General features: G+C 41.4%; 1 protein-coding gene across 6 annotated transcripts in view; it reads left to right on the forward strand.

Moving 5' to 3' along the window:
• Positions 1–24,673, forward strand: part of mdfic (MyoD family inhibitor domain containing) — a 221,007-nt gene that overhangs the window by 109,969 nt on the left and 86,365 nt on the right. For 2 of the 6 annotated variants that reach the window (XR_006093793.1, XM_042402697.1), the window contains exons 6-7: positions 3,297–3,349; positions 5,905–5,963. Coding sequence is in view for 5 of the 6 variants with exons in the window: in XM_042402697.1 (XP_042258631.1) it covers positions 3,297–3,349; positions 5,905–5,963 (112 nt within the window). In the remaining variant the exon portion in view is untranslated. Of the gene's footprint in view, positions 1–3,296; positions 3,350–3,451; positions 3,511–4,301; positions 4,430–5,904; positions 5,964–6,317; positions 6,615–24,673 lie in introns of those variants that run through there. The other 4 variants (XM_042402696.1, XM_042402698.1, XM_042402699.1 and 1 more) reach the window with 4 other exon arrangements.

A 24,673-nucleotide genomic window follows, 5' to 3' on the forward strand; every position in this document is an offset into this window, starting at 1 on the left:
ACTGAATGAGAGCCCAATGAACTGGGTAAATGGTTGACCTCTCACCTGCGCACAACGGAGAGGGAAGCCAGTGGCTTAATCCAGGCAGGTGTCTGACAAGCAGGCGAACACGGTCAGGTCCGTATCGCGCTGACCCTCGCTCAGACCTCCCTTATCTAATAATCTACACCTCTCTGTAACAGGAGGGTTGAATTAACACCTCAACGGGGCACGAGGCTTCTGATTAACACACATCACCCCACCAAGCCGCTGCCTGCCTGCCCAAATAAAAGAGCAGGAGAGAGAGGAGATTTAGAAAGACCTTGATGCTCACATATGCACACATTCACAAGTCTATGCACACAAACACATATATAAACTCACATGAATAAACTGTGTTTTTTATAATTTGACCAGCACTTGCACACACACATCTCTTTTTTTTTTTTAACAGCATGATCACCACATGCAAGCTTTAACATGGCTGTTTTATGACAGTTTTCCGAATAACCAGGAAAATAATGTGCACCCAGAAATAAAATATTGGAAGAAATGTTACAGTCTGTCGGGTTTCTTCTGTAGAGCAGCTCGGCACGTCTGTTGTTTAATTTGACATAAATAGTTTTCTCCATCTAAACACAGGCCATGTTAAATATTTATGTGCCTGTTTTTTTATTTTATGAAAGATTTGTGCGATGCAAAATAGAAAGTGAACTAGCTGTATCTTTATGGCGCATGAAATATATGAATGGATTGAGGAGCAAGCTCGCAAGAATGCTGTATATTGAAAATTGCGTCATAAAAAGCAGAAGAGCGATGCGTGAAAATAGGTGGATGAAAACTGTTCATATAAAAGTTGGGAGTTGTTAAAAGTATTTTAAAAAAAAAAAAAAAAAAAAAAAAAGACAAATCCCACCACTGACTTATCCCATTCTCAGCCCATTGAGGAAAGCCAAATAAGAGTAATTGTGTTTGAGGGTAGAATGTAGTAATTTAGACTGTTAAAACCATTGGTTTCATCTTTATTTAATCTCATCCGTGGTGAGAAATCATATCCTCTCTTTTTTCCAAAGCCAAACACACACAAATCTTCACTTCCTTCCTCTTCTCTCCCTCTTTTTCTCCTCTCAATTTCCCCCCTTTTCAACTCTAACAGTTTAAAGAATCCTTCCACTATCATTATTAGTATTGAACTCATTTCTAAATTCAGAAATTGGCTAAGGAAGATCATTCATTGCAGCAGATAGTAAAATCAATAGCTTTTGTGTCAGGCGGCAGGGTCTGTCTCCGTCTCTCAGGGTGGGTTGGAGCTAGGAATGTGTGTGTGTGTGTGTGTGTGTGTGTGTGTGTGTGTGTGTGTGTGTGTGTGTGTGTTTGAGCAGCAGAGTACAGTACAGAGTGCAGACAAAAGGCGAGTGAAAACTGGGGGAGTGGGGCCACCTCTTGACGACATGGATACACAGTCACACACACTTACACACACACATGCACACGCACACACAGATTTCCCAGTACCTCCTCTAGCTGCAGGTCCAGACACACACACATACACACACACATTTATATATTGAATACACATGCCTATACATACACAAACATATATTTATATATTTGAACTTAAAATAAATAAAACATCTACAGGAATTAACTCATTTGCTCAGTTTTTTTTTGGTAAGTCACACACACATTTACAAGATATAAATATGCTCAAATTTAAAGACATATATACTTAATTATTGGATTTGATTTTATGCATTAACACACACCAAATACATTCATATACACACTCGTACACACACACTTTTTGTGCAGGCGGAGCCCAGTGACAGAACGAGGACAGCTTATCCCAATGAGAGTCAAATCAATCAAGTCCTTTTAATCACCACTCTGCTTTTATAGTGTGGCAGTAATGATGGAAGCCTATGTAGGGGCAATCCCCTAAGACCCCCCACACCCCCCCCCAATGTAGCTCAGATTGAAGCCGACACACACACTCAACTCTGATGATTTTCATTTCTCAATTACATTATCTTATTAACCAATCAATTGCCAGCCTTATCAATAATTAATGTCTCCCCAACTATTAGAACGTAGATTAGATTAAACGCCAGTCTCTTGTATCCCCTCTTTGATACTTTTAACTGGGCCCTTCATGGCCATGCAATTTTAAGAGAATACTTAACGTGTAAATGAATTTTAAAATATATGTGTATTTGTCAACTAACGCTGTTTAGAAAGAGATGACCAATGGTATTTTTTTCTTTATCAATTTGTCTATTTTTTTTAAATATAACACATTTTCTCTTACTGTAAAACGTCATATTACCCCTACAGTGCACTACATGATAAATAAAATATAAAAATATAAAGCAACCAAAATGTACTGCATAGATTTTCAGTCCAAGGTGTTTTATGTTGAGCCTTGAAATCATATTTTCCTTTTATCAAGTGAATACTGCCATTAAGTTAATAATTCTAGTTGTTTCTAATGCAGTTTAACATGCATTTGAATTAAAACCTCTCTGTCACTGCCTGCTGACCGATATTTTTTAAACACTCTTCTACTAAGAAATATGAGGTTTTAAGACTCACTACCAGATTAAATGACTGCTTAAGAGGGATATTTTTTGCAGTGCAGTGCCCAGCTCTGGCATGCGCTGCTGCTCCTGCTGACTGCCAGACGAGTGCTCGGAGGGGTGTAAAGGAACGAGCTTATGGATCGATGTCTCACTCTGCTCAGCCCAGCTGTAGCTGTTGTTTCTCACACAGAGAGGCTTTGTCTGGGCTCCGCAAAAAAAAAAAAACAAAAAAAAAAAAACACTGGTAACAACTGTTTACCGTCTGCTGCCTCAGGCCTGAGCTGGAGCCTTGAACTCACTACACCTTGCGGTAACCGGTAGCTCGCTCTTTGAGGCTTGCTAATATGAGCTGCTTCGACAAAACAGAAGTGGTCTGGGGGTTGGGAGTTGGTGTTATTGAAACATCAGAATTTTGACTTGTATAGGAAAACCCCTAAGTGTGTGCCGCTCATGCACATTTACAGACCCACACAAATACCTGTACATAAGCCCACTATTTTCTCGTTTCTTTCTATTGCCTTGGCACATTAAAACACACACACACACACACACACACACACACACACACACATACACACAGACTCTCAGGGGTGCTTGACCCCAGACTGCAGGGCTGTGCAGCTGTTAATTATAATCGGGTTCACAGGTTACACACATGCCCACAATGGATCATACTGGTGCTATACAGAGGCAGTTGATAATGATTTTTGTATTTATTTTTCATGATGTATATTGTAGGTGTCTGAAGGTGTCGGAGGCTGCATGGGGATCCCGGACACACTTGTATTGAGGTAAGATGAGAAGAAAAAGATGTGGAAATATGGGGAAAAAGTGAGCCAGAGAGAGGAAAACTCCCTCGTTTTCTCTCTCTCGGTCTTCCTTTTCCTTTTTAGCCCGGCTTGAAACATCTGTCAGCACTCAGACTGGTGGCGAGAAGAGGAGAGAGCAGAGGGCCTGGTATGCAGCAGGCCCGGCCCAGGAATCAGTGGAGCCGCTCAGCTTGGCACGGCCGCCTTGTTTATTTGCCCTGACCTCGCGTTCGCTCCGAGGTTACGGGACCTGCTCAGTGAAAGGAGCCATTGTCCTGCAGGAAAAATCTGTTACAAATATTTACCATGGGGGGAATGCAAAAGCCTTGGCCTGCAGCCAGCCAGACTCAAGCTGTAAAATTCACTACAGTACATTTTTGAATTAGCCACCTCCACCCCCCGTTCCTCTGGGTTAAAATTATACCCCCACAGTTTTATTAATGAGATCACACTGTCACAGGTTTTTAGTCATTTAGTAGCCTTAACATCAGGATCCTATGATTTCCTTCAGCCCAAATTTATCCCATAACTTAACATTTTAACCGAGCATACAGCATATATACAGGGATCACAATGTGGTTATACATTTAATGACTTTGGTTGGTCTGTGCATTACTGAAATTATAATTCCCCTTAATTTTATGTATTTTAGCAAATATGCACTAATTTGCTTCCCTGGCCTCTAGTTTGTGTAAGACATCATATTTAACTACCATGCCGATGTTTTTCTTGCAGAAAAATCTGGAGCACATCCCTGCACTACATTTCTTATTCCACAGGGTCCCCCTGTTAGGTCACTAGTAACAAATGCATTTTCAAAAAGGCTGCATAAATTCCCTTTTGCCCTCATATGGGTTTTCTTGAAAATGCCATACTGGTTTTAGCTGGAATAAATCTGCTGGTTTCCATCACGCTCCCCTTTTTACCCTTGCAGCTGGACCAGGCGGACATCCTCACCGGCGCATTGACATGCAACAAAGCTAATGGTGGCCGGGACAGGAGGGCCTAATCTTCACTAACTGACAAGATTTAAATTGAGGAGACATCTTCCGCTGATTAGCTCCCACACCCACAATTATCCAACTGGGGTGTCAAGCAAGGTTTAACATCTCCACTGATTCTGCTCTCCTGAGACATCCGGGAGGCAATGCAATCGCTTTTAATAACTGCCTCCCTCCCTTGCTCCCTCCCTCCATCCCTCTCTCACCCCTTCTCCTCCTTGACGCCCAATGCTCCTGGTGCAGCATGCCCCCCCCCCCCCCCACCCTCCCACCTCCCCCTTCTATTTCTCTTTCTCTCTGCCTCTGTTTCTCTCTCTCCTTCTCTCTCCCCCTTCCACTCTCTCTCTTTCCTCCCTTCACTCCCTCTGCCGCCCCCCCCCAGTTCCCAGTCATTCAAGTTCCCTTCAAAATTAACCTTTCCTGCGAAAATATAATTTCTCACAAAATGAACCCCACTGAGCGATTTTTTTTTTTTATCTGGAATAATTTATTCAAATTGCCCAACTCAGAACAGCAGAGCAATCTGAACACTGAGTGGACCCCTGAATTTGGATCTGTCTCTTTTTTTTCATCTAAGGGTAGAGGGAGAGCTAAAAAAAAAAAAAAAAAAGTTTATGTACCTTGCTGTCTTCTGGCAAATAAGGGGACGGGCTTGCTTCCACCTTCTATCCCCAGCGCTCTGGCAGCGGTATCCCCCTCGAGTGTACACCTCATTAAAATTCATCTGATCTGAATATTTTTGCAAATATGGTCTGATTGCTCACCATGACATGAAACATCCCTGTGTGTTATTTTAATCACACACACCCCAACGGGCAACATATATGATGGCTGTGACATTGAACTCCTCCACTGCTTGACCCCATTTTATGAGTGCACGTCATTTTAGGAGGGACGGGGGGGTGGTGGCGGTGGTGGGGTTTAGAAGTTACCTGGAATGATGGACACGCTTGATAATTCTTCGTTCTTTTTTCTTCAAATGTTCACACAGCATCAGCTCGGTTTAAAGGCCCTCTCAATCATGCTGCCGCCCCCCCTTCTCTAATGAACTGTTTTCTTCCGGTGATGGAACGGGGACACAAAGCAATGTGATTAATAATTTACTGTTTAGTTTTACTAATTGATCTGTTTTGGGAGCTAAGATAAAAGTGAGGATGCATCCTCGGCGCACAATGCCTTTCATATGGCATTTATCCACAAGTCACAACCAGCTCCCTCAAGATGAATAATGAACTAAACAAGATCAAATAATTATCACTTGGGAGTAGGAGGGAGAACTCCCTTACAAACACCACTGAGTTTACCTTAGGTTCTTTCTGCATATCACACAACACAGTGGCGCAGGAGATGAGCTGCACCAAGGCAGGTTGTTATCAGCAACAAAGACCCGAGTAAGGGCTTGCAAGGACAGAACTTACGAGTAGTTGTAGTGTTTATGAAGTTAGAAAACTTTTCTGCATGTCTGTTTTAATTATGCTACTGCTTGTCAAATCATTATCTTACCTTTGCTCTTCCTTAACCTTGACTGTCTTTCAGAATAAGCAGAAGAACTAACAATGTGGACCCTGCAGTGCCTCTTAACTTCCACTGTGACAGTGAGTGTAAACTTAATTATCTTTCAGAACCCATCACAATTAACATCATAAACCAAATAGGAAGATAATATAAAAGACACATGCATCTTTCATCCTAAGAAAAATTTGCTGTTGTATCTAAAATCTGTCTGGCTCTGGTTTCTATTTGGATGAAATGTCTACCAAATGATAGTGAATCACATTTTGAACTTTTTGGTATCATTAGAAAATAGAGCTTTCTTCATAATTTACAACACTGTAACGTGTCATCACAGTGAATATTTGAGCTGAACTGTTTTTTAATTGAGGAAAATCTGAACTCCTGTATGTCAAATTGTCTTCCATACACGGCCCCGGTCCGTCATAACAACTCAGCATAGTCAGTGAAGTGCTTCCTGCTGGAACAGATTCAGGCTCCTTTCCCTCCTGAACCTCTCCACCTCTCTACAGTATTGTCATGGAAAAAGTACACCGGCCTGAGGCATCCTGCTGGCTCAGCAGGGGAATGAGCATACCATGTATTTGTGACGCCATGAGTTTAAAGCTAACTCGTGACTTTTGACTCTCTGCACTGCATACTGTCTAATGAAAATGAAATGCAACAAAAGCGAAAAAGCCTACAAGAATCATACAGCACATTCATGTTGGGTATAAGAGACTGTGGATTGTCATTGTGTTTTTTTAGCAAGATGAATTGGAAATGCATAATAAATAGATTAAACACATGAAATTTACATCTGAGCATATGAAATATGATGGGGTTTGCATTAGAATGCTCAAAAACATAAACACCATTGGCAGATCATGGATATTTATTTATTAACTGCCTCTTCAGTGACTCACACTAGCCTGTGAGCCATTTCACTGTGCTAATTTTTGCTGGGATGGGGAGGGCTGTGGATTAAGCGAGGGAAGGAATCTGCAATATATTTTTCCACAGCACCTTAACACTGAGGGGGGATTAGAAAATGAAATGAGAAACATTTCATCCTAGATGCGCCAAGGTCTTAAAAGAGACAGAATGGGGGGAAAACATCTTGTATCACAGAGATGTTCATCTGTTTGCAGATGAGCCATGTGTGCTATTCTTTAGTGCGAGAGATTGACTCAAATTTACATTTTATTGTTTTGGATTACATGCTGTTGGCCCATTGAACCTAATGTGGTTTCTCCACCACCGTGTCTGTAATAGTTTATAGCTGTTGCCTTGTAAATAAGGTTTAATACAGTGAGGCAGTGTGAAGTACCAATCTGTGTATGTATGTGTGTGTGTGTGTGTGTGTGTGTGTGTGTGTCCGTTCACATGCTCTCAGCGGTCTCTTATAAATATTCCCATGGCTGGGTAGAGAGTGTCATTATGTGTTAGCTGCAAGTAGCATAAGATTAAAGCACCAACTAAATGCCCATATCATTACCCTATTAGCATATGACATATATGTGTATAGGTGCCTGCTTAATTAGCGTTGATTGATTGGAATCAATGACTGTAAAAAAGGGGGCTAAGAGGGGGCAGGGTTGGTGGGTGGGTAAGTAGGGTGTCTTGTGAAAGTATCCAGAATTAAACTGAAGATAGTCCTCTTATTTCTGATTTGATTTGGCTTAGCTGTTAAACAGGCAGACAATCTAGTTGCCTTTGATACTCTACTAAAATCTACCCTGCCTGTTCCCCCACCCCCCTCAAAAAATAGTAGCCTAATTTTGTCATGGATATTACACAGACACATGCATGAATCAGTGCTGGTTGTCATAATTATGTTAACATAGGGGATATTAAATGAGACAGGCCTATTTCCAAAGGTGAGACTGTAGAATCAACTCGGCGCTCAACAAACCTCGGTGTCAATCACGCAAGCGATTCATATTCAACTAAAGTCAAGCGCATCTGCCTGGATGCATTATTTATGTCGGAAATAAGCAGCTTAACCGAATCATGCTAGCAGCTATTAGCAAGAGACACACACCTAGCTCGCTCCCTGTCTCTCTTTGGAGGCCATGTTTGAAGTCTAAATAACACAAGTTTGATTGGGCCCATGGAAGCTAAAGCAATCCCACTGAAGTCTGCTGTTTTATAGAGCTGGAACAAAGGTACGTCTGTGTTTGTAGTTGTCATTAGGCTGTGTATCTCTCTTTTTTTTCCCTCCCCCTATCTCCCATATCTCCCGTTCTCTCTGTGGGCCAAATAACGGTAGAGGTTAGCATTCCAGAGTTACGGCTCTATCCTCCTGTCATGAGTGTAAGGCTCTGTTTTAGATCAGCCGTCCCCGCCGTGCCTGATGGACAGCTCTGAGGATAAATGTAACATGAATAAAAACAGCACTGTTGACTGTACAAAGGCTTTTTGTTGATGGACCGGAGCTTGTGCGGAGGGGAAAGGGATGGGGATGTGGGGTGTGGGAGGGGGGTTTCGGGGTTGTGAGAGGGTTAAGCGTTGCCGGGTATGGGGGGTAAGTGAGTGTCCTCCTCCTCCTCCTCAGTGTTCATATTCGGCCTCCACCTTTCAAATATATCTCATTCATAATGGATAGATCCGGATCTCTGTTTTGCATCTTCAACTGACAGTTTTAGTGTTTTCCCCCCTTTTTTTTCCTCCTCCTTTTCCTTCAGTTTTTTCGCCCCCCCACCCCCCTCAAGGTTACTGGGCTGTGAGAGAGTGGCAAATCCAGAAGACTTTCTTTCTGTCCTGGAGCAAAGGCCTGTGATCTACAGCCTGGTTGTAGTCCTGTACTACTACAGGACACATAAACCAAAGGAATACAGGTGATTACTGGTAAAAATATCACAAAGGGCTTTTGCTCCATTTGTCTGCATGTCACTGTCACACCGTAGTATTTGTAGGCACCGTGTGACAGGTAGACAGTGACAGTGAATCATTGGCTTTTTAAGTGGGACAGGGAAAATATCCTGGACCCGCACATAGAAACGCACGCACTTGAATTCAATCTGGCAAACCCACATGCAACAAAGCCGCATCAGGTGGTCCCCACAGGTTACCCATCATCAAGCCTAAATACAGCCCTCACAGGCAGACCTCCATTTACTTCTAGATACACACACACACACACCCTGTAACCCGGGCAGCCCTAGCAAAGGCTGCCTTTTACCCCTGCTTATTTAGATGCACTCGAGGACACAATGGGGGTGCATTAGCAGCGCTCGGCCTCACAGCAGCTGTAATTTCATTGTGGTTACCACATGCATCCTACTTGACTCTCAATTCACTCTCTGGGATGAGGGCCAAATAATGGGATTTACCCTGTCTGACGAGAGCCTCCCACCCCTCCCTTTTTCTTTTTTTTTTTTTTTTTTTTGAGTGTGTGTGTCTGTGTGTGTATGTGCAGGTAAATGTGGGTATCTCATACATACCACTAACTACATCTGCAGTTAGTGGTATGTATGTGTGAGCGTGCAGACCCTTTATGTGCGTACTAGTGCATGCATATGTGTGAATGTGTTTTACAGTCTTTCCTGTTATCACTGCCAGTTCTACTATCATTGTCAACATCAGGGCTAAATGCACTGCTACTCCATCACTTAGGGTTAAAGGGATGAGCTTGTTGTAAATGGACCACAGACTAATGGCTTTACAGGGGAGAAAGATTTGGTTGAACATGTGAGGGGTGTCATTTCAGTAAAAAAGTTACTGTTTTGTTAATGAAGTGCTTTAGAAAACATATTAAAGTATTAATATTGAAGATCTAGTTTTTCTGTTAAGCTAGCAATTATTTCATCAGTACATGACCATTTTGTGAAATATTGGTATCTCCTTCTGTAGTAAAACTCTTCATTTCAGCTATCATGTGTTTGGATTCATGTACACATTAAGATTTACGTGCAAAACTATTCTGCATGATCAATAAAAGTGATCAGATTTCCCGCCAGTAGTGCTGTGTAAATTCAGATTTTCTAAATAGGCACAAGAAACCATCTGGCAACTACATATTAGTGTGAAAATATGGCTGTGTCCATGTATTGTTTTAAAATTCCTGATAGTATTTAGTGTTGCAGAGTTACAGCACATAGAAGATGTTGGATATAGGACCAGGTAAGCACTGTATTTGCTGTAACAACCTGAAACTGGAGTATTAGTTGCAGTCTGTCTAATAAGAAGTTTTGCTCTTGTCTTAACCCTTATTCCTTAGTAATTAGGATGGAAAATAAAAAATAAAAGGGAAAAGGCTTAAAAACTTTTAATTTGTATTCATCAGATTAGAATTGTGAGCCATGGGAAGGAAGCAAACAGCTCCCCCATCACAATACAGCATGCATCACTTTTATCGCACACGCAAAATGTTCACACGCACATGCTTGCACGGATGCACGTGCATGCACGCACATGCATACAAACAGTACAAGAAACAAAAATTAATCAGGACGAACAAAGCCTGTCTGAACGTGCTGTTGCACATCGGTGTACACACAAACACACACACACGTTTGCACGCACACACACACACACACACACACACACAGCGGAGGCATTAATTTATTCAGGTTAGCGGTGTGCTTTAATTATTACAACCAGCCTTTCTCTCCCCCTCAATAATAGCCAGCACGTCTGTAGCTGTAGCTGTCAAAAACAAGCTGAAACAATTTTATCTGTGAGCAGAGAAACAAACACTGTCTTCTCTTTCTCACTCTCTCTGTAGTGTAAAGGCCTTTAATCAGGCCCTGGTGTATTTTCTGTTTGTTTATTATGTGATAGGGAGAACATAGCCTCTAAATGTGTTATGTTGTTGCATAGCTTCACTGAACATTTCCCAGGGAGAGGAAATTGATAGGGAGTTTCATAATTAAGCAAATTAATGAGTTTATTCGGTGAGCAACCAAAACACTTAGTACGATGCCAGCTCCTATCTCCGCAGAGACATGAAAAGTCTTACTTTGTTGCCAGGGTTATTTGTGCCATGAGTTTGTGTGTGCATGTTTTACTGTGAGTCTGTGTCTGCATCCCTTTGTTTTTTTTTTTTTTGTTGTTTTTTTTTTTTGTTCATTTTCACAGTCCTTTGCATTAGACAGCTGTGCAGAAAGGCATTGTGCTGTTTTTCATGCAGATTTTAAAGCTATGCAAATAGAGTTAGAAACACACTACAAAGACAATAATGTTTTTAACACTGAATGTGCTCAGCTAATGACCATTTCCAGCAAAGTCTCTATTTTTTCTCCATCAGTTGTTTACAATCAGTTACTTTTGAAATAGCGCTCCCCTGATTTGAACTTGTTCTAATATCTAGCTGTGTCATAACGGCCCCTGTGACAGCAGACTATTAATGAGCAGCCATTTTGTGCCTTTGACTGCGGTTGCACTGGGCTTCATTAATTTCTACAGGTCTGAGAGGTGAGGAGACAAGGAGAGTGTGTGATGGTGGAGGCCACTGTCCCTGGAGACACAACACAACTGACTGTCTGAATGCTTGATCATCTTGTTTTTCCTTGTACATGAAACATTATTTTTTTTGTATTTTGTTTTTTTCAGTACATGTATTTCATATATCTTAAGTGTTTTCATGTATTCTCTCTAATAGTTTGTACATGTTTATGAGGAATTGTGTGCTTCGGCTTGCATTTATGTGTCTGTACCTATGAGCTTATGTCTGTGTGTATATGGCCATTGTGACCACCCCCTCCCAATCTGTTGGCTGTGTAATTACTTCAGAATAGGAAACAGAGGCAGGCACGCGATGATAGATGATGACCCCCCCTAACCCCAACCCTCGTTCAGTAACGACGGCCCACACCTCAACACACGGGGCCACCCCGGGGCCAGAGGAGTAAATGAGAGTCTCTTTAGAGGACACAGGCGCCATTAGGTCACCACAGGTGTCCGCCTGCTGTTTCTCTCGTTCTTTCAGCCTGTCACTCTCTGTTTTTTTCAGTTTTTTTTTTGCTTTCTCTGTTTGTCTTTGGCAGTTGCGACAAAACAGGTGTCAAAGTGCAGAGGAATGATATCACATTCCCGGTGAGTGTGACTTTATTGTGTGAGCTTAAACCTGTGTGCGTCTTTGAGTGAGTGCATGCATGACAAAATATGCAGCGCGTTTATCAAGTATGAAACCTGAAAATTAGTAATTTTGTTTGCCATTGTCATCAAATCCAAATTTCTACTTTAACTCTAACACTAATATTTTACATATCCAATATCCATTTTGTAATTGTCTGCTCTTACAGTATTTGCTGAAAATTAAATTTTAAGAAGAAACATGTTTCTATTCTCGGTTATTTTCGAATTCTACAGTATGTATGTCACTTACCTGCTACTATTTCCACTTTATAAGCAATGTTTCTTCCTTTGCCCTCCTGCAGCTGGAGGGTTTTTACTTTGAAGCAGTTGCAGGGATGCAGTGAACTCACAATTGTTTGCATTAGCCTTGAATATCAAGTGTTGATTCAAATCTCTTTTTCATACATTTTTCTTTTTTCTTTTATATCAGTTTTAAACATTGCACATAAGGACTTCATTATAGCTCAGACAAAGTGCTGACATCGCAGCCTTTCTGTGATGTGTTTATTGTGGAAATTCAAATCGCAAAAATTTGATACAGCCCTGAGGTGAATGCATATGTATATGCAGCGGTAGCCACTAACGGTGTGATTGCAGAAAGAGATGTTCCAGTCTGTATCGTTTCCTCTTCATCTGTCTTTGTTCACCCCCGCTCCCTCCTTTCCCCTACTCATCGCTGATATATCTCTCTCTTCACTTCGAAACCACCCCTCCCTCACCTCTGCGCTCCCATCCCCGCACCCTCCCACTAGCACAGACAATAAATATCATGTCATGAGGATGGCAATGCTCCTTCATGGAACACTGCATGTTTATTAGAGGCAGGAGAAGTTTAAGAGAAATGCTAACAGTGTTCATTAATGGGCCGCATCCGCGTTTGATGAGGCATAGCACATCCTAGCCACCGGCCAAACGGGGGAACAGGCGGGTTTTTTAGTGGGGGTGGATGGGGCGACGGGCATAACGGCCACTGGTAAACGGCCGGTAATTGTGTCCAAATTGTACGGCGAGAAGGCCTCTCAAGGACTGACAGTGACGGAGCAATTATGGCAAGCCAAGCGAGCTGTATCAAATTAGCCTTCTCCTCCCCTTCTTCCTTACTCCAAAGCCCAACCCCTTCTGCCATCCGCTGACGGGGAGTCATATTTCTTTGCCCTAGATAGCAACGAGGAGTGATAAACCCTTTATTGTGAATGATAGGCAAGACTGGCCATGGCGGCTTGATGGTTCAAATTGTCAATACCTTTGTACCTGAACGCCATGGATCACGTGGGTGTCTGAGCAGGTATTGAGATGTTTAAGACCCAGTTGAAGGGAGCAAGTTTAGGAGGGGGGGGGTGGGGAGGGTGGGGGGTGTGTCTCATGTGTTCAGCGACCCAACTGAGGGAGTCTTTACCCGGGAAGGTCATCAGTCAGCGTTGGCTGTCAGGGATGGATCACACACAGTGGAGTGCGCCTGACTTTGGTAATTACATCTGACTGAAGAGTGGGGATGTCTTCTTTTGTGGGCCCACAATGACTGCATAATTTATAATTAACTGCAATCAGTTCAGTCACAAGGATGTTCATCGAGGCTTTTGTTTTAGGGTGGGGTGGTTGGTGGTTTAGGACTGGATTATCATTCAATTTGTCAGAATGTTACATGGTTCAGTTTGTGGAAATGTTACCAGATTTTGTCAACAAATCTGCTCATTTTTCTACTCTAATCTTCAAACCTTTTGAACTTTTTTTCTGTCAGTCTTTTTTTGTTTTCCTCGACAGAGTATTTAGTTTGGAAAGAAATGAGTATATGTTTCACTAAATCTTATAATGTATTCTTTATGACCCTTCCACTATTGTTTATGCAAACCAGAGGGGGAGGAGAAAGAACAACGTATTGGCTGGATGAGCAAACTTTAGATGGAACAAATGGGTTTTATGAAGATCACAGTGGAGAGGATCAATAGGACTGATGATTCAAGGTGTCAATCCATACATGCAAACACATTCTAATTGATTTTTCTCCTATTGATTTCACTTGTGCCTCTGCGGCTCTGGTTAAGACGGGAACAATGTATTTGTATTTGATGATAGAATTCAGACGCTGATTAGTCTTGCAGCATTTCAAAATGAGCGTTGCTGCTTACTTTGATTTTTAATTATAATACATATTAAATAAACCTCAGACGACTGTGCGGTGGATTTGAATTATGATTAAAGTACTATAATTTATGCGCTGTAATGTGATAATCATCTTATGAATTATGTAAACAATTATTACCATAAATCAAATTTCCTAAATCACCTAAAAGTAGTTATTTGTAGTCAATTTGTACCTCCCTTTAAATCTGGTTATGAAATTGTAATGCATGAAGTGTTGGCTTTAGACTGTAACACTGAATATACAGGTAAGAAGCACCATCCAATATTACTGTGTGTGTGTGTGTATGTATACATAGGCTTGTGCCCATGTGTGTGCACGTACATGAGTCTGCCCGCTAGTGTCTAAGTTTGAGTCCAAGTATATCAATCTTGTTACTGCCATTAATGTCACTTTCAGCTCATCATTCTCAAATTATATTTAATAATAGATAGCTTTTGGGCATAAATGTTAATGCAGAATTGCATAGAATTTTATGTTCTGAAAATGACATGCCTTAGTTAACCTCTCAATATTTAGAGAGCTACTCCACTTCCATGCAGATGCCAAAAAATCCTAATAAGTGAATGCAGGCTCATAACTTTCTCTGCAAACTTTCCTCTTAGCCTAAACCAAACATTCCCTTCATTCCTCTGACTGCTTGAATAGTAAACAGTAGGTTTGATTATTGATTTTACTCCTAAAAGCAATTTTAACTAATGTGGCTAAGATAACATGTCAGCAACGATTCCCAGTCAACTTCGTGATACATGCCATTTCCATAGAAAGTCAACGGGAAGGTTTTTACGTCAAAGCTTATTATGCAGTGATAGGTGACATGTTCATTTAATATGACGTTCACCTCAGAGGTTTTAGAAGTCCATCTTTGAAGAATGATGTCATTTACTTACTGATTAAACATATAACCTCCTGAATAGCTGTAAATCCCCAATATATAGATTCTCTTACACCTTACCACCTTTACTGGTACTCTGTCTTTTAAAATCCCCAATTCTTTCCCCAGCTGTCTTGTACTGTATGTGATTAGGTGGATTAGACCATTGGGATTTCACTGGAACATGTATTGATTAGCATTTAACCCACTAACACCAAATAATCCATTTTAAATGTTCCTACATATGGCAGCGGCGATCTGCGTTTGATTTGAGGTTGCCTCAGGACATAAATGTTGATTTCTCCCTTTTCGCTGCGAAAACCCGGGGGCGGGAAGCATCTCTGCAGTCCCATTACATATTAACAGCATCTCCAGTTATGTTCTTAAAGCATGATGAGTACACTGAAGCTGAGTTGCCTGCAAGATTAATTATTGACACTGTCCTTTGCGCAACCCTATCTTAAAAGTGTGTTCACTGTTCCATTTTTTTTTTTCGAATGTCCTCTTATATAAAAATATGTTTCTGCTGTTACTTTGGAAAGCAGTTTTTTCTTGTCAACATGTTGGAACACTTTAGCTTGGATGCATGTGGTATGGATTGGGAATTGAAACCACAGAAAGCTATGGATGGAAGTCATCATCATTGAGATTCACTTAGGCGCTTTAACATCCACACGGTACCCTTGCCTTGCCTCTGATCAGCGCCTTTTAAATTGTTTGCAACAATCTGGTAAAGAGATTAGGCCCCAGTTTGTAGCAATTGGACTTTTTTTTTTTGTAGGGGTTGAGTAAAGAAAATCGTAGTCCAGTTCATCCAGGCCATCAGGGCTGAGGCAATGATGGCTGCATGTTGTTAGCATATAACAGAGAGGCTGTTCTGAACTTGTCTCATTCCCCTCCTGTCCCTTTTAGGTCCCTAGTGGTATCATTTTGTTTATTAGCAGGATTCTTGGGCCCTGTTGTTTATTCATAAGCCATTGTTTTCAAGCATGAACTGCTCTATTTTGAGGGGTTCCATATTTGTCAGCTGAGTGTCGGTGGATGGCACCCGCACGCCTCTCAGCACCTCCAGAGACTCCTATTCTGACAAGGACATTTTTTTTCCTCCCCCATCCTCTTCAAGCTCCTGGTGTAATGAAAACTAAATACGCACATCTTCCCTTGCTGTCTGTCTCTTATCCAACTCTCTATTTCTATTCTCTTTATTCTCTCTCTCTCTCTCTCCCTTTTTTATCCTTCCCTCTCTGCTTTCCTGACACCTTGGCCAATGGGAGTTGTTTCTGTGCCCGGCGGTTGTCAGGAGAGACAGCCAATAAGCAATCAAAGTGGTGGCCGGTGGCTGAGACAAAGGAGCACTCTGCCTTTTTCTGAGGTGCTGCAGCGGGCCGTACAGAGAGGGCTTGCATGTATAATTAAGTGAGAGAGGAAGCCGGGGCCACTTAATCTTCCCCCTAATGGTGATCCGAGCTCCATCACCGGAGCCCCTCTGGGGGGGCCGTACCCCAAAGACCCACTCTCCGGGTCACCGCTGTCCCCCAATTGTCATTGGCAAATCTTTTTTATCGGCCGGAAGAGCTGTTTTCCTGGACCGCTGGCATTGATCCATTCATCATGGCTTTGTTCCTTTAAGAACTCCGAGGGCACACCGAGGGTCTGCCGAATGAGCTATTTATCATCCAGCAGAGAAAAATAGAGAAAGAAGTGAAGAGATGCATATTTCACACAGAGTTTTTCTCAAACCTTACAATAGCCTGACATATATTCAGGTTTGGCTTGTATTGTCACAGGAGTCTCTGTCACCTGTGTGATTTATACTAACAGTAATCATGTTGAACTGCAATGAGGCTTTACCTGTTTGATTATTGATTCTATTGAATAAACTCGCACTGTAAACATAGCTTACTTGTAATGATATATAGAAAGCATTTAAGGTTTATCTAGCATTGTGAGATGTGTAGTGCTACTTTATGTGGGACTGCTCTCTGTAAGGTTTAAGATTAACTTTTAAATAATATTGTGTCATTTAGTGATGTGATTTCTCTGCAGCTGTATTTAACACTGTTAGCATTATAAAATAATTTATTTACCAAACTTGCCACTTTATAGCACACATATGATAGTACACACACACACACACACACACACACACAGACACAGACACAGGAAAAAGAGACACATACTCTTGCTCCCCCCAGACAAAGCCAACCAAGGTTTAATTCTCCTGTATCCTATTGACACAGCTAAAGGCAGCATAATGGGCCTATTACAGGCTACCTGCATCATGCCTAATTCATCAGGGTGGTATCGCTGCGTTTCCTTATTCAGCAGCCTCCTCATCCTTGTGATTCAAAGCAGCAGCAGCTAACAAGGGAGAAAACCCCACTCAGGTCCCTTATGTCTGGGCTGGCTCTTCCAGCCACTAGTGACCCTTCACTTCCTCAGGATGAAGGTGAGGATCTGGGGACAGGGACGGCACAGCAGAGGAGAGGAAAGGAGAGGACCTGTGTGACTCAGTCCAAATGGAGCATCTTGTGGTTATCCCTCTAATACAGACTATTATGTGGTCCCACCACTGACACTAATGGGATGTTACAACGATTTAAAATGATTTAATGGCTCCCAGGTTGGGGCCCCTAATGGCCCTCTTTATACGCCAATGCGTATTATGAATGGCAATGACAGTGTTGTGAAGTGCCTCTGTTTCTATCGCTTTCTTTTCTCCATTTTTTTTTTTTTTTTTTTTTTTTTAGCTGCTGCTCAGGCAGTGTGACAGGTGTCATTTTGTGTGGTGATAGGGCCGCAGACTCTGCAGTGAGTCAGTGGATGGTTGACAGACTCCTTATAGGCACCCATACTGTAGCAGGAGTGTTCATTAAATGTCTTATCGCATGCTGCTTCACTGATGTGCACCAGACCACATGTTGAACAATTTGTTTGTATTGTGTGTTCATCCATTCTGTCTAAAATATGTGATATCATGGCCAAAAGTGACCGAAAACGTGCAACAAAAATAGCACATTAAGAAAAAAATAGCACATTAAATAATCTAATTTACAGAGTCAGGCCAAAGTCCTACATTAAGTTTAAACCCTTCTGTTATACAGTTTTATAGTCAAACAGTTTTCCACCATTACCGCTGATAATCAGTGAAAAATACCTGCCAAGACTGTATTGATTTTTGATATCTATCAGTTTTAACGTATCAAACTGTAAAAAAAAAAAAAAAAAAAAGATAAAAATCCCCAAAATTCAGCATGCTTAAAATGCAAAGACATATATCAGGGAACTATATTGAGCAGGAATTAATTAGAAAATGGAAAAACCAGCTGGAACTTGATAAATGTAAAACTAAAAATATTTTACTCCACTGCATAATAAACTGCCTTCATTTAGCAGAGTAAAAATATCAATGATACCACTGATACCCAGTCCTATCAAACAATCTACGTCGCACAATGACCAAAGAACTTTGAATAGGAGACATAATTGATGACTTTAATTTTAAACTCCTCTCCACTTTTCAGTCCTCATGGACATTTCAGTGTGGATTAAACCTATTGATCACCTACACCAATCCGGGTGGAGAGGTTAAGCAAATTGCTCATCCCGTACCACTCTATAACGAGCCTCCTTCTCAAAGAAACTTTCCTCCCAAAGCTCATGTTTCCCGCAATCATTTGTATTAAACACCCATCAGTGAAGCCACAGAAGGGGGAGAAAGAAACTCCTCTGGCCTTCCAAAAACCCTACTTTCCCCGATAGTATGATGTCTCTAGATAACCTGGATAGCCTGTGATCCCTGGGTTTATCCACTGAAACTCTGGGACATTTCAACCAAGCTGTCTTGCAGGCTCTACCGGTCCTCCCTTTTGTCGTTCAAGGCACACAGAGAATAAGAGGTTTGCTTATATATATGCATGTGAGGGTGCGCGCGTGTGTTTGGGAGTGTGCTTTTTCACCCACGTGCTGAGAGCGTGTGCTCGCGCGCTTGTGTGTGTCGGTGCGTGTGAGACAGAAGGAGAGCCCAGAGGATTGACAGCTCTAGCAGTCATTACACGCTGGATTGAATGCTAGATTAGTCCAAAGTGGCTCAGGGTCAAGCGGCTGCCTGCTCCCTTTTGGCACTCAATGACTTTAATACCCGCTACTGTATTAGTCAATTACTTCAAAGGCTAGGCTGCCCTCTCGTTACCTCTCCTACAGTCTTGGTTCTTTTTATTGTATCTATTATTGATTTGTCTTTATTTATAAAGGATATATCCCTGAGAGAGAATAAAATGCCCTAAAATGTTTTTGGGGAGTTCTTGCAGCATAGAAGTATATAGTTCATGCTATAGTGTGTGCAGAAAAAGAAAGTCTGAGATTTAATTTAGCCTTTTGCTTGTAAAGTGAAAGAAAAGTACTCACAGGAAATTTCTTGTTGACATAAATTAAAATGTACCTTCAATATTAAAAAAAAAGATTGACTTGTTCACCTGAAGGCATTTAATATAAATTAAACATGAAACATTTCAATAAATAGAGAAAATACCAAAGCAGGAAAGTTTTTCAGACTTTTGTCGTCTGACCATCAAAACATCACGTGAGAACTCTGTCATGAGATCAAGCTCCTCTGCTCTCCACCTCTCTACTATTCTCTCTGTCTATCACAGCTCCACTCCTCCCATTAGCTCTGATGTTAAATTGCTCTTGTGTGATTGTGTCATTGGGCTCTCCTTTCCCTTTCTCTTGGGTGACTGATATGACCTTTAGGTACACCGACTGACAATTACTGTCACCGAGAAATTGAATTATTAGCTTTCTCTGCCAACGGAGCCGCGGGTAGGTGGTTGGTAGTTGAGAGTAAAATGCTGTAATTACTTAGCTAAATTGCCATATTATATTTTTTCGCCACTCCTTTTTCCTTTTTCATTCTTCTTCATGAGTGATATAAAAGCAGGGTAAAAAAAAAGAAAAGAAAAGGAAAGGTGTTGAGCTGTGAAGCTTGTGAAAGAAGGATTTTGAATGCCTCTTGTAACCTTTTCAGGTTGTTGATTGTCAATAGGAACAATTTAGAGATGTCTACAAGGATGAAGGGAGGGGTCGGAGGGAAAGGTCACTATGTCCTTGCTTTTTGTCTTTCGCTTGTTGGTCAGTCTCTCTTTTTATATCTCTCTCTGTCTGTCCCTCCCTTCCAAACAGTGAACAATTGATTTGACCCTAATAGTGTGTCTCTTCCTGCGGCCCTCCGCTTTATCACACACAACACTTGCACATACACACCGAGCCAGGCTGAACGTAATCATTTTTTCCTCTACTCTGGTTCTCAGCAAGCAAGTAGGTTCTTTTGCTTAGCAGCTTGTATCGGGGCCTGTCAGATCCTGCAGTTTGATTACAGTATCTCGCTATTTAGCAAAAGCCTAAACTGCGCTGACGTTAATTAACCAGTATTCGAAGGGATGGATGACTGCGAGGGCCTTCTGAGGTCACATGGTTTCCTCTGAAAGCCAGAGGAAAATGGATGTAGAGGTCTAAAACACAGGGAAAAAAACCCCCAGCAAGATATGTATACGACAGGAGAAGACAAGAGCATGGAGTCTCAGGGCTCTTTGTTTTCTGCTGCCTCTCAGACACGCACTGAGCCCCTGCCATCGTCATCCTCTCCTCGCACATCTTTATTAACCTTTTTCCTCTCTTCTCCAAATACGCAGATGCACGCATAGATGCACAAACACACATCAGGCCTGCACAGAGTAAACACTCATTAAAAGACACATCCTGGGAAGATCTTGCCCTGCCTTCATACTGTTTGCCTTATCTTAAATGTCAAAAGGTGTACTCATTAGACCATTTGTAATCAGTGTCTATTGTAAGCATATAGTGAATGCGTTTTGTGTATAATGAATGCAAATCGTGATTGCAGACTTAATTTACAATAAGCGGGGAAGAAGAGTCACGCATTGTTGTGTTTTACTTGCCAACTCTCATAGAGGTTTGAAATTTATTCAACACATAAATTGTCCTTTAAATGTTCAGTTCAGGTGAGAAAGAAAATGCCACTGCTGTCATATCTTTTTCTATTTGTGGGTACATTGATATGACAAAAAAAAAGATAGATTGTAGCAATATACATAGCGTCTTCTACTAGGTTACAGTCATAAAACACTGCTGTGAACTGAAGTATAACAGAAACAGGTACATTGCACATGTAGGATCTGAGCATTGACCAATCAGAGAGAGTGATTAATTAATGACTTCTCATCAAAACCTGTAGATACTTGTACAAAGTATCCTTCTTCCTTATTTTTTCTCTTTTTGAATAAATTAAATTTACTCACACATACTGTTGCACAGTATGTTAGTAAATTAGGATCCACATTCTTCATTGTGCCTGAAACTCTTATTACACTTATATGCACTTATTATTCTATGTTATTTGCTTTATATAAATCCCTCCTCTGTTGCTTTTCCAGAGATTTCTCCTTTTTCCCCCCTCTCGTCATTAAAGGTTAGATCAAAGGTCAAAGGTGAGAGCGTGTAGTATCTTGAACAAACTGTAAAACCATCTGAGACAAAGCTGTGTTATGGGGCTGTCTGGTTAAACTCAACTGACTTGAAAGTATGGTTTGTCCACCTGTTGCTATTTTATTGCTTATTCAGGCTTGGGATATGAATAACTGAAGACTGTGGGGAGTCTTTCCTGCAGTTTTTAGGGATTACGGGACACTTCAAAGACTTCATGATGTGTCATTGCCCTTGAGTCATTTCGCTCATAGTGGGGATTCTATCTGAGGCTGAGACCCATGCCAAAAGTAGTGTGATGGACAGGTTAAGGAGTTGATGCTGCGGTGTAATCAGCTTCATTTTCATCAGTAATAAGTGGTGAGCAGCATAAATGTGGAGTGGGAGGTATTCCTGCTTTTTGCAGATGCTGTCTGATGTCTGCAGATCATCATGTATTATACCACCACTTTTTTAGTTACCACAGGTTTTCCTTTTCCCATTCGACCAAGTGGTTTATTCATATTCATTTACTTTCAAACTTCCATTAAGATACTGAACAATTGAAGTCATGTTTTGTCATTTTTGCTGCTATAGCTTTATTTTGTGACTTGAGAATTTAAAATATATTTTACCTTGTTCTCTGTTGTGAGTTTGCGCAACTTCAAAGGGTTATTGGGTACACGCTTTTACAAATCCTCTCCTGAGTTTTGTGTGGTAGGTTTATGGCTTTGTGACTGAAAATATTTGCTCATTTATGAGGTGGTGCAGTCTTATACTCTGATTCAGCATCTTCCTATGAGTATATACAAGCTTGTCTGTTACTTTTTGTAAAAAAAAAGAAAAAAAAATGTGAAGAAGCAACTAATATTCTACAGGTCTTATTGATTTTTCTGTTCATTCACTAGGTAGCATCTAAAATAAATGTGCTATGAATCTCTGCTCGTTACAAGCCAGTAAAGACTGAGAGAGAAGTGCAAAGTGAGATGGAGAAGGGAGGCAGAAGATGAAAGACCAAGTTGGTGTTTTATTCCATCAGCTATCATGTACAGTTGAGAAAAGCAAAAAAAAAAAAAAAAAAAATATGAGCAAAAAGTTGGAGGGAAAGACAGAGTGGGGAATGGACACAGAATGAGAAAACTGACAGAAAGAAGAAAACCGTAAGAGAGAAAGACACTGTAAATGAAAAGACGCAGAAAATAAGAGAGATGAAGAGAGGCGTTTGTATGATTTTTCTTCCTTAAGGTCGAGCCTGCTCAACCGCCATAAAAGAGGGACAATTTGCACGCGCCATAAAGGACATTTATGCTCATTGCTGCGTCCCAGCAGAACCCCATTGCTCTTTGTTTTAATTGTCCATGAACAAGGCATTGTTCTGCAAGATCAGGGTCTGGAGAAAATTTCCTCAAACTTGTTCATTGTTACAAGGAACACATTATAGGGCCTTCATTATTTTCACTCTGATATAAAGAATATGTTATTTGAATTTACATAATTCTCAGAGCAGCTCCAAAGCCACTTCTATAAATAGCTTTATTCAACTTGAGCGCAGATTCAAATGAAGGGAGAAGTCATAATCTCTTACAATGTTGTATCTTTGTCTCTCTCTCATAGCTCTCTTGTGTGTATTTCCACACATAGTAAAGCCTCACAATATCCACTCTTTGTATATTTTGTATTGGGTTTGTTATGCATGTCAGAATCACCCATTTTTTGATAAATGCCATGTGCAAACTAGCCAATGGGAAGATTAATTTGTTGTCCGCTTGCCGGATCCGTCTTGTAATACCGACAACTTTCTGCTGACTTTGTGGCTTTCTAAATGAAGTTGTTGTGTAGTACATTTGGGAGGAGGTTGTCCCACTTTCAAGCACTTCTCTTGTTTCCCAGATTGGCCTCGGGGCACTGTGACACAGCTCCCCTCCAGCTCAAACACACTGTCGCACATCCGCGCACTGTCGAGCAAACAGACAAAAATCACACACAACCCCTCCTCCGAAATGCACTTATGCTCGGCCCGGTTTGCCCTGAAGTTTGGTTAAAAGTGTTTTATAAGCTCTCGCTGCTTCTGCTTGGCTAGCGCGGCTGCGCCCGAGGACATACAGTTGATCAATGTGCCATCACAGACAGAGGCAGCTCTAACAGCAGCGCATGACTGACTCCAACCTGACCACTTGGGGTGTAATAATTATATTTTTGTGGGTTTTTGGAGTCCAGAGGTTAGGCACAATGCTTGAAGAACATCAGTGTTTTTGCCCACTCAAGGAATTACATTTACAGCCAACTCCAGTTTCATTACACTTGATGTTGGCACAGCAATTTGGAAAGGAAGGATGTGATATATTAGCAGTATGTTAATCCCAAAAGAGCGATAAAGTGTATTAAAAATGAACCCTTGTTAATTCTAATGTTGTTAGTGTGTGGCCCTTAGCACAGAACAGTCCCTCTGTTATTCAGTATTCACTGACGGTAAAGTTTATGTGGTTTCAGAATTATTTCACTACTCAGCCTTATTCTACTCCCATGGCCGGACCACGCTGCTGGGTGCTACAGTATCCATAAACCCAGCCCGCAGCCTCTCACCTCTCGCCTCTCATTTCTCATAGTATTAATAATACAAAGGCATCCATAAAGTGGGAGCTGTGCTTGTATTACAACAGCATTGGCCCAGGATATATCCAAGGTCGCCACAAGGCTGAACTGTTATTCTCCCCGCGCGTGGTGAGAGGCGAACCACCGGTCATTCCAACAGATGGAGGTGAGGGCCAAGACTGAGGCACTTATTTCTCTTCTTTTTTAAATATGCAACGAGTGAGCCGTCAGAGACCTCTCTGGGTTGTGCCGCGCGTAACCTTTTTATGCAACAGCGATGTCATCTGCATTCTTTGTTGTGTTAAGAAGAGTTAAATGACCACTTGGGATGGGTATGGTCTGACCTTTAACCTGTAAGGATAATGAGTGAGATAAGGAGCGTCAGGTATAATAGACTGTTAAGGTTGATAGTATAGCAGAGGGCAAGTAGGCCTCTCATGCTCGATCCCTCTGTCTCTCGTCTTTGCTTTCTGTCTTTTTCTCGTCTGTAAAGATGATGCAGACACAGAGGAGCAATTACAGAGAGAAACAGGCTTCCATTTCCATCTGACAATGGAATAAAAAGTCCTTGGCCTCCTTGCTTAGGCATGCAGACAGCCAGAGAGTTACAAGAAGCTGAAGAGGGTGACAAAGGCCAATAGTAACCC

The sequence above is a fragment of the Thunnus maccoyii genome, chromosome 23, assembly GCF_910596095.1.
Source record: "Thunnus maccoyii chromosome 23, fThuMac1.1, whole genome shotgun sequence".
Taxonomy (NCBI): domain Eukaryota; kingdom Metazoa; phylum Chordata; class Actinopteri; order Scombriformes; family Scombridae; genus Thunnus; species Thunnus maccoyii.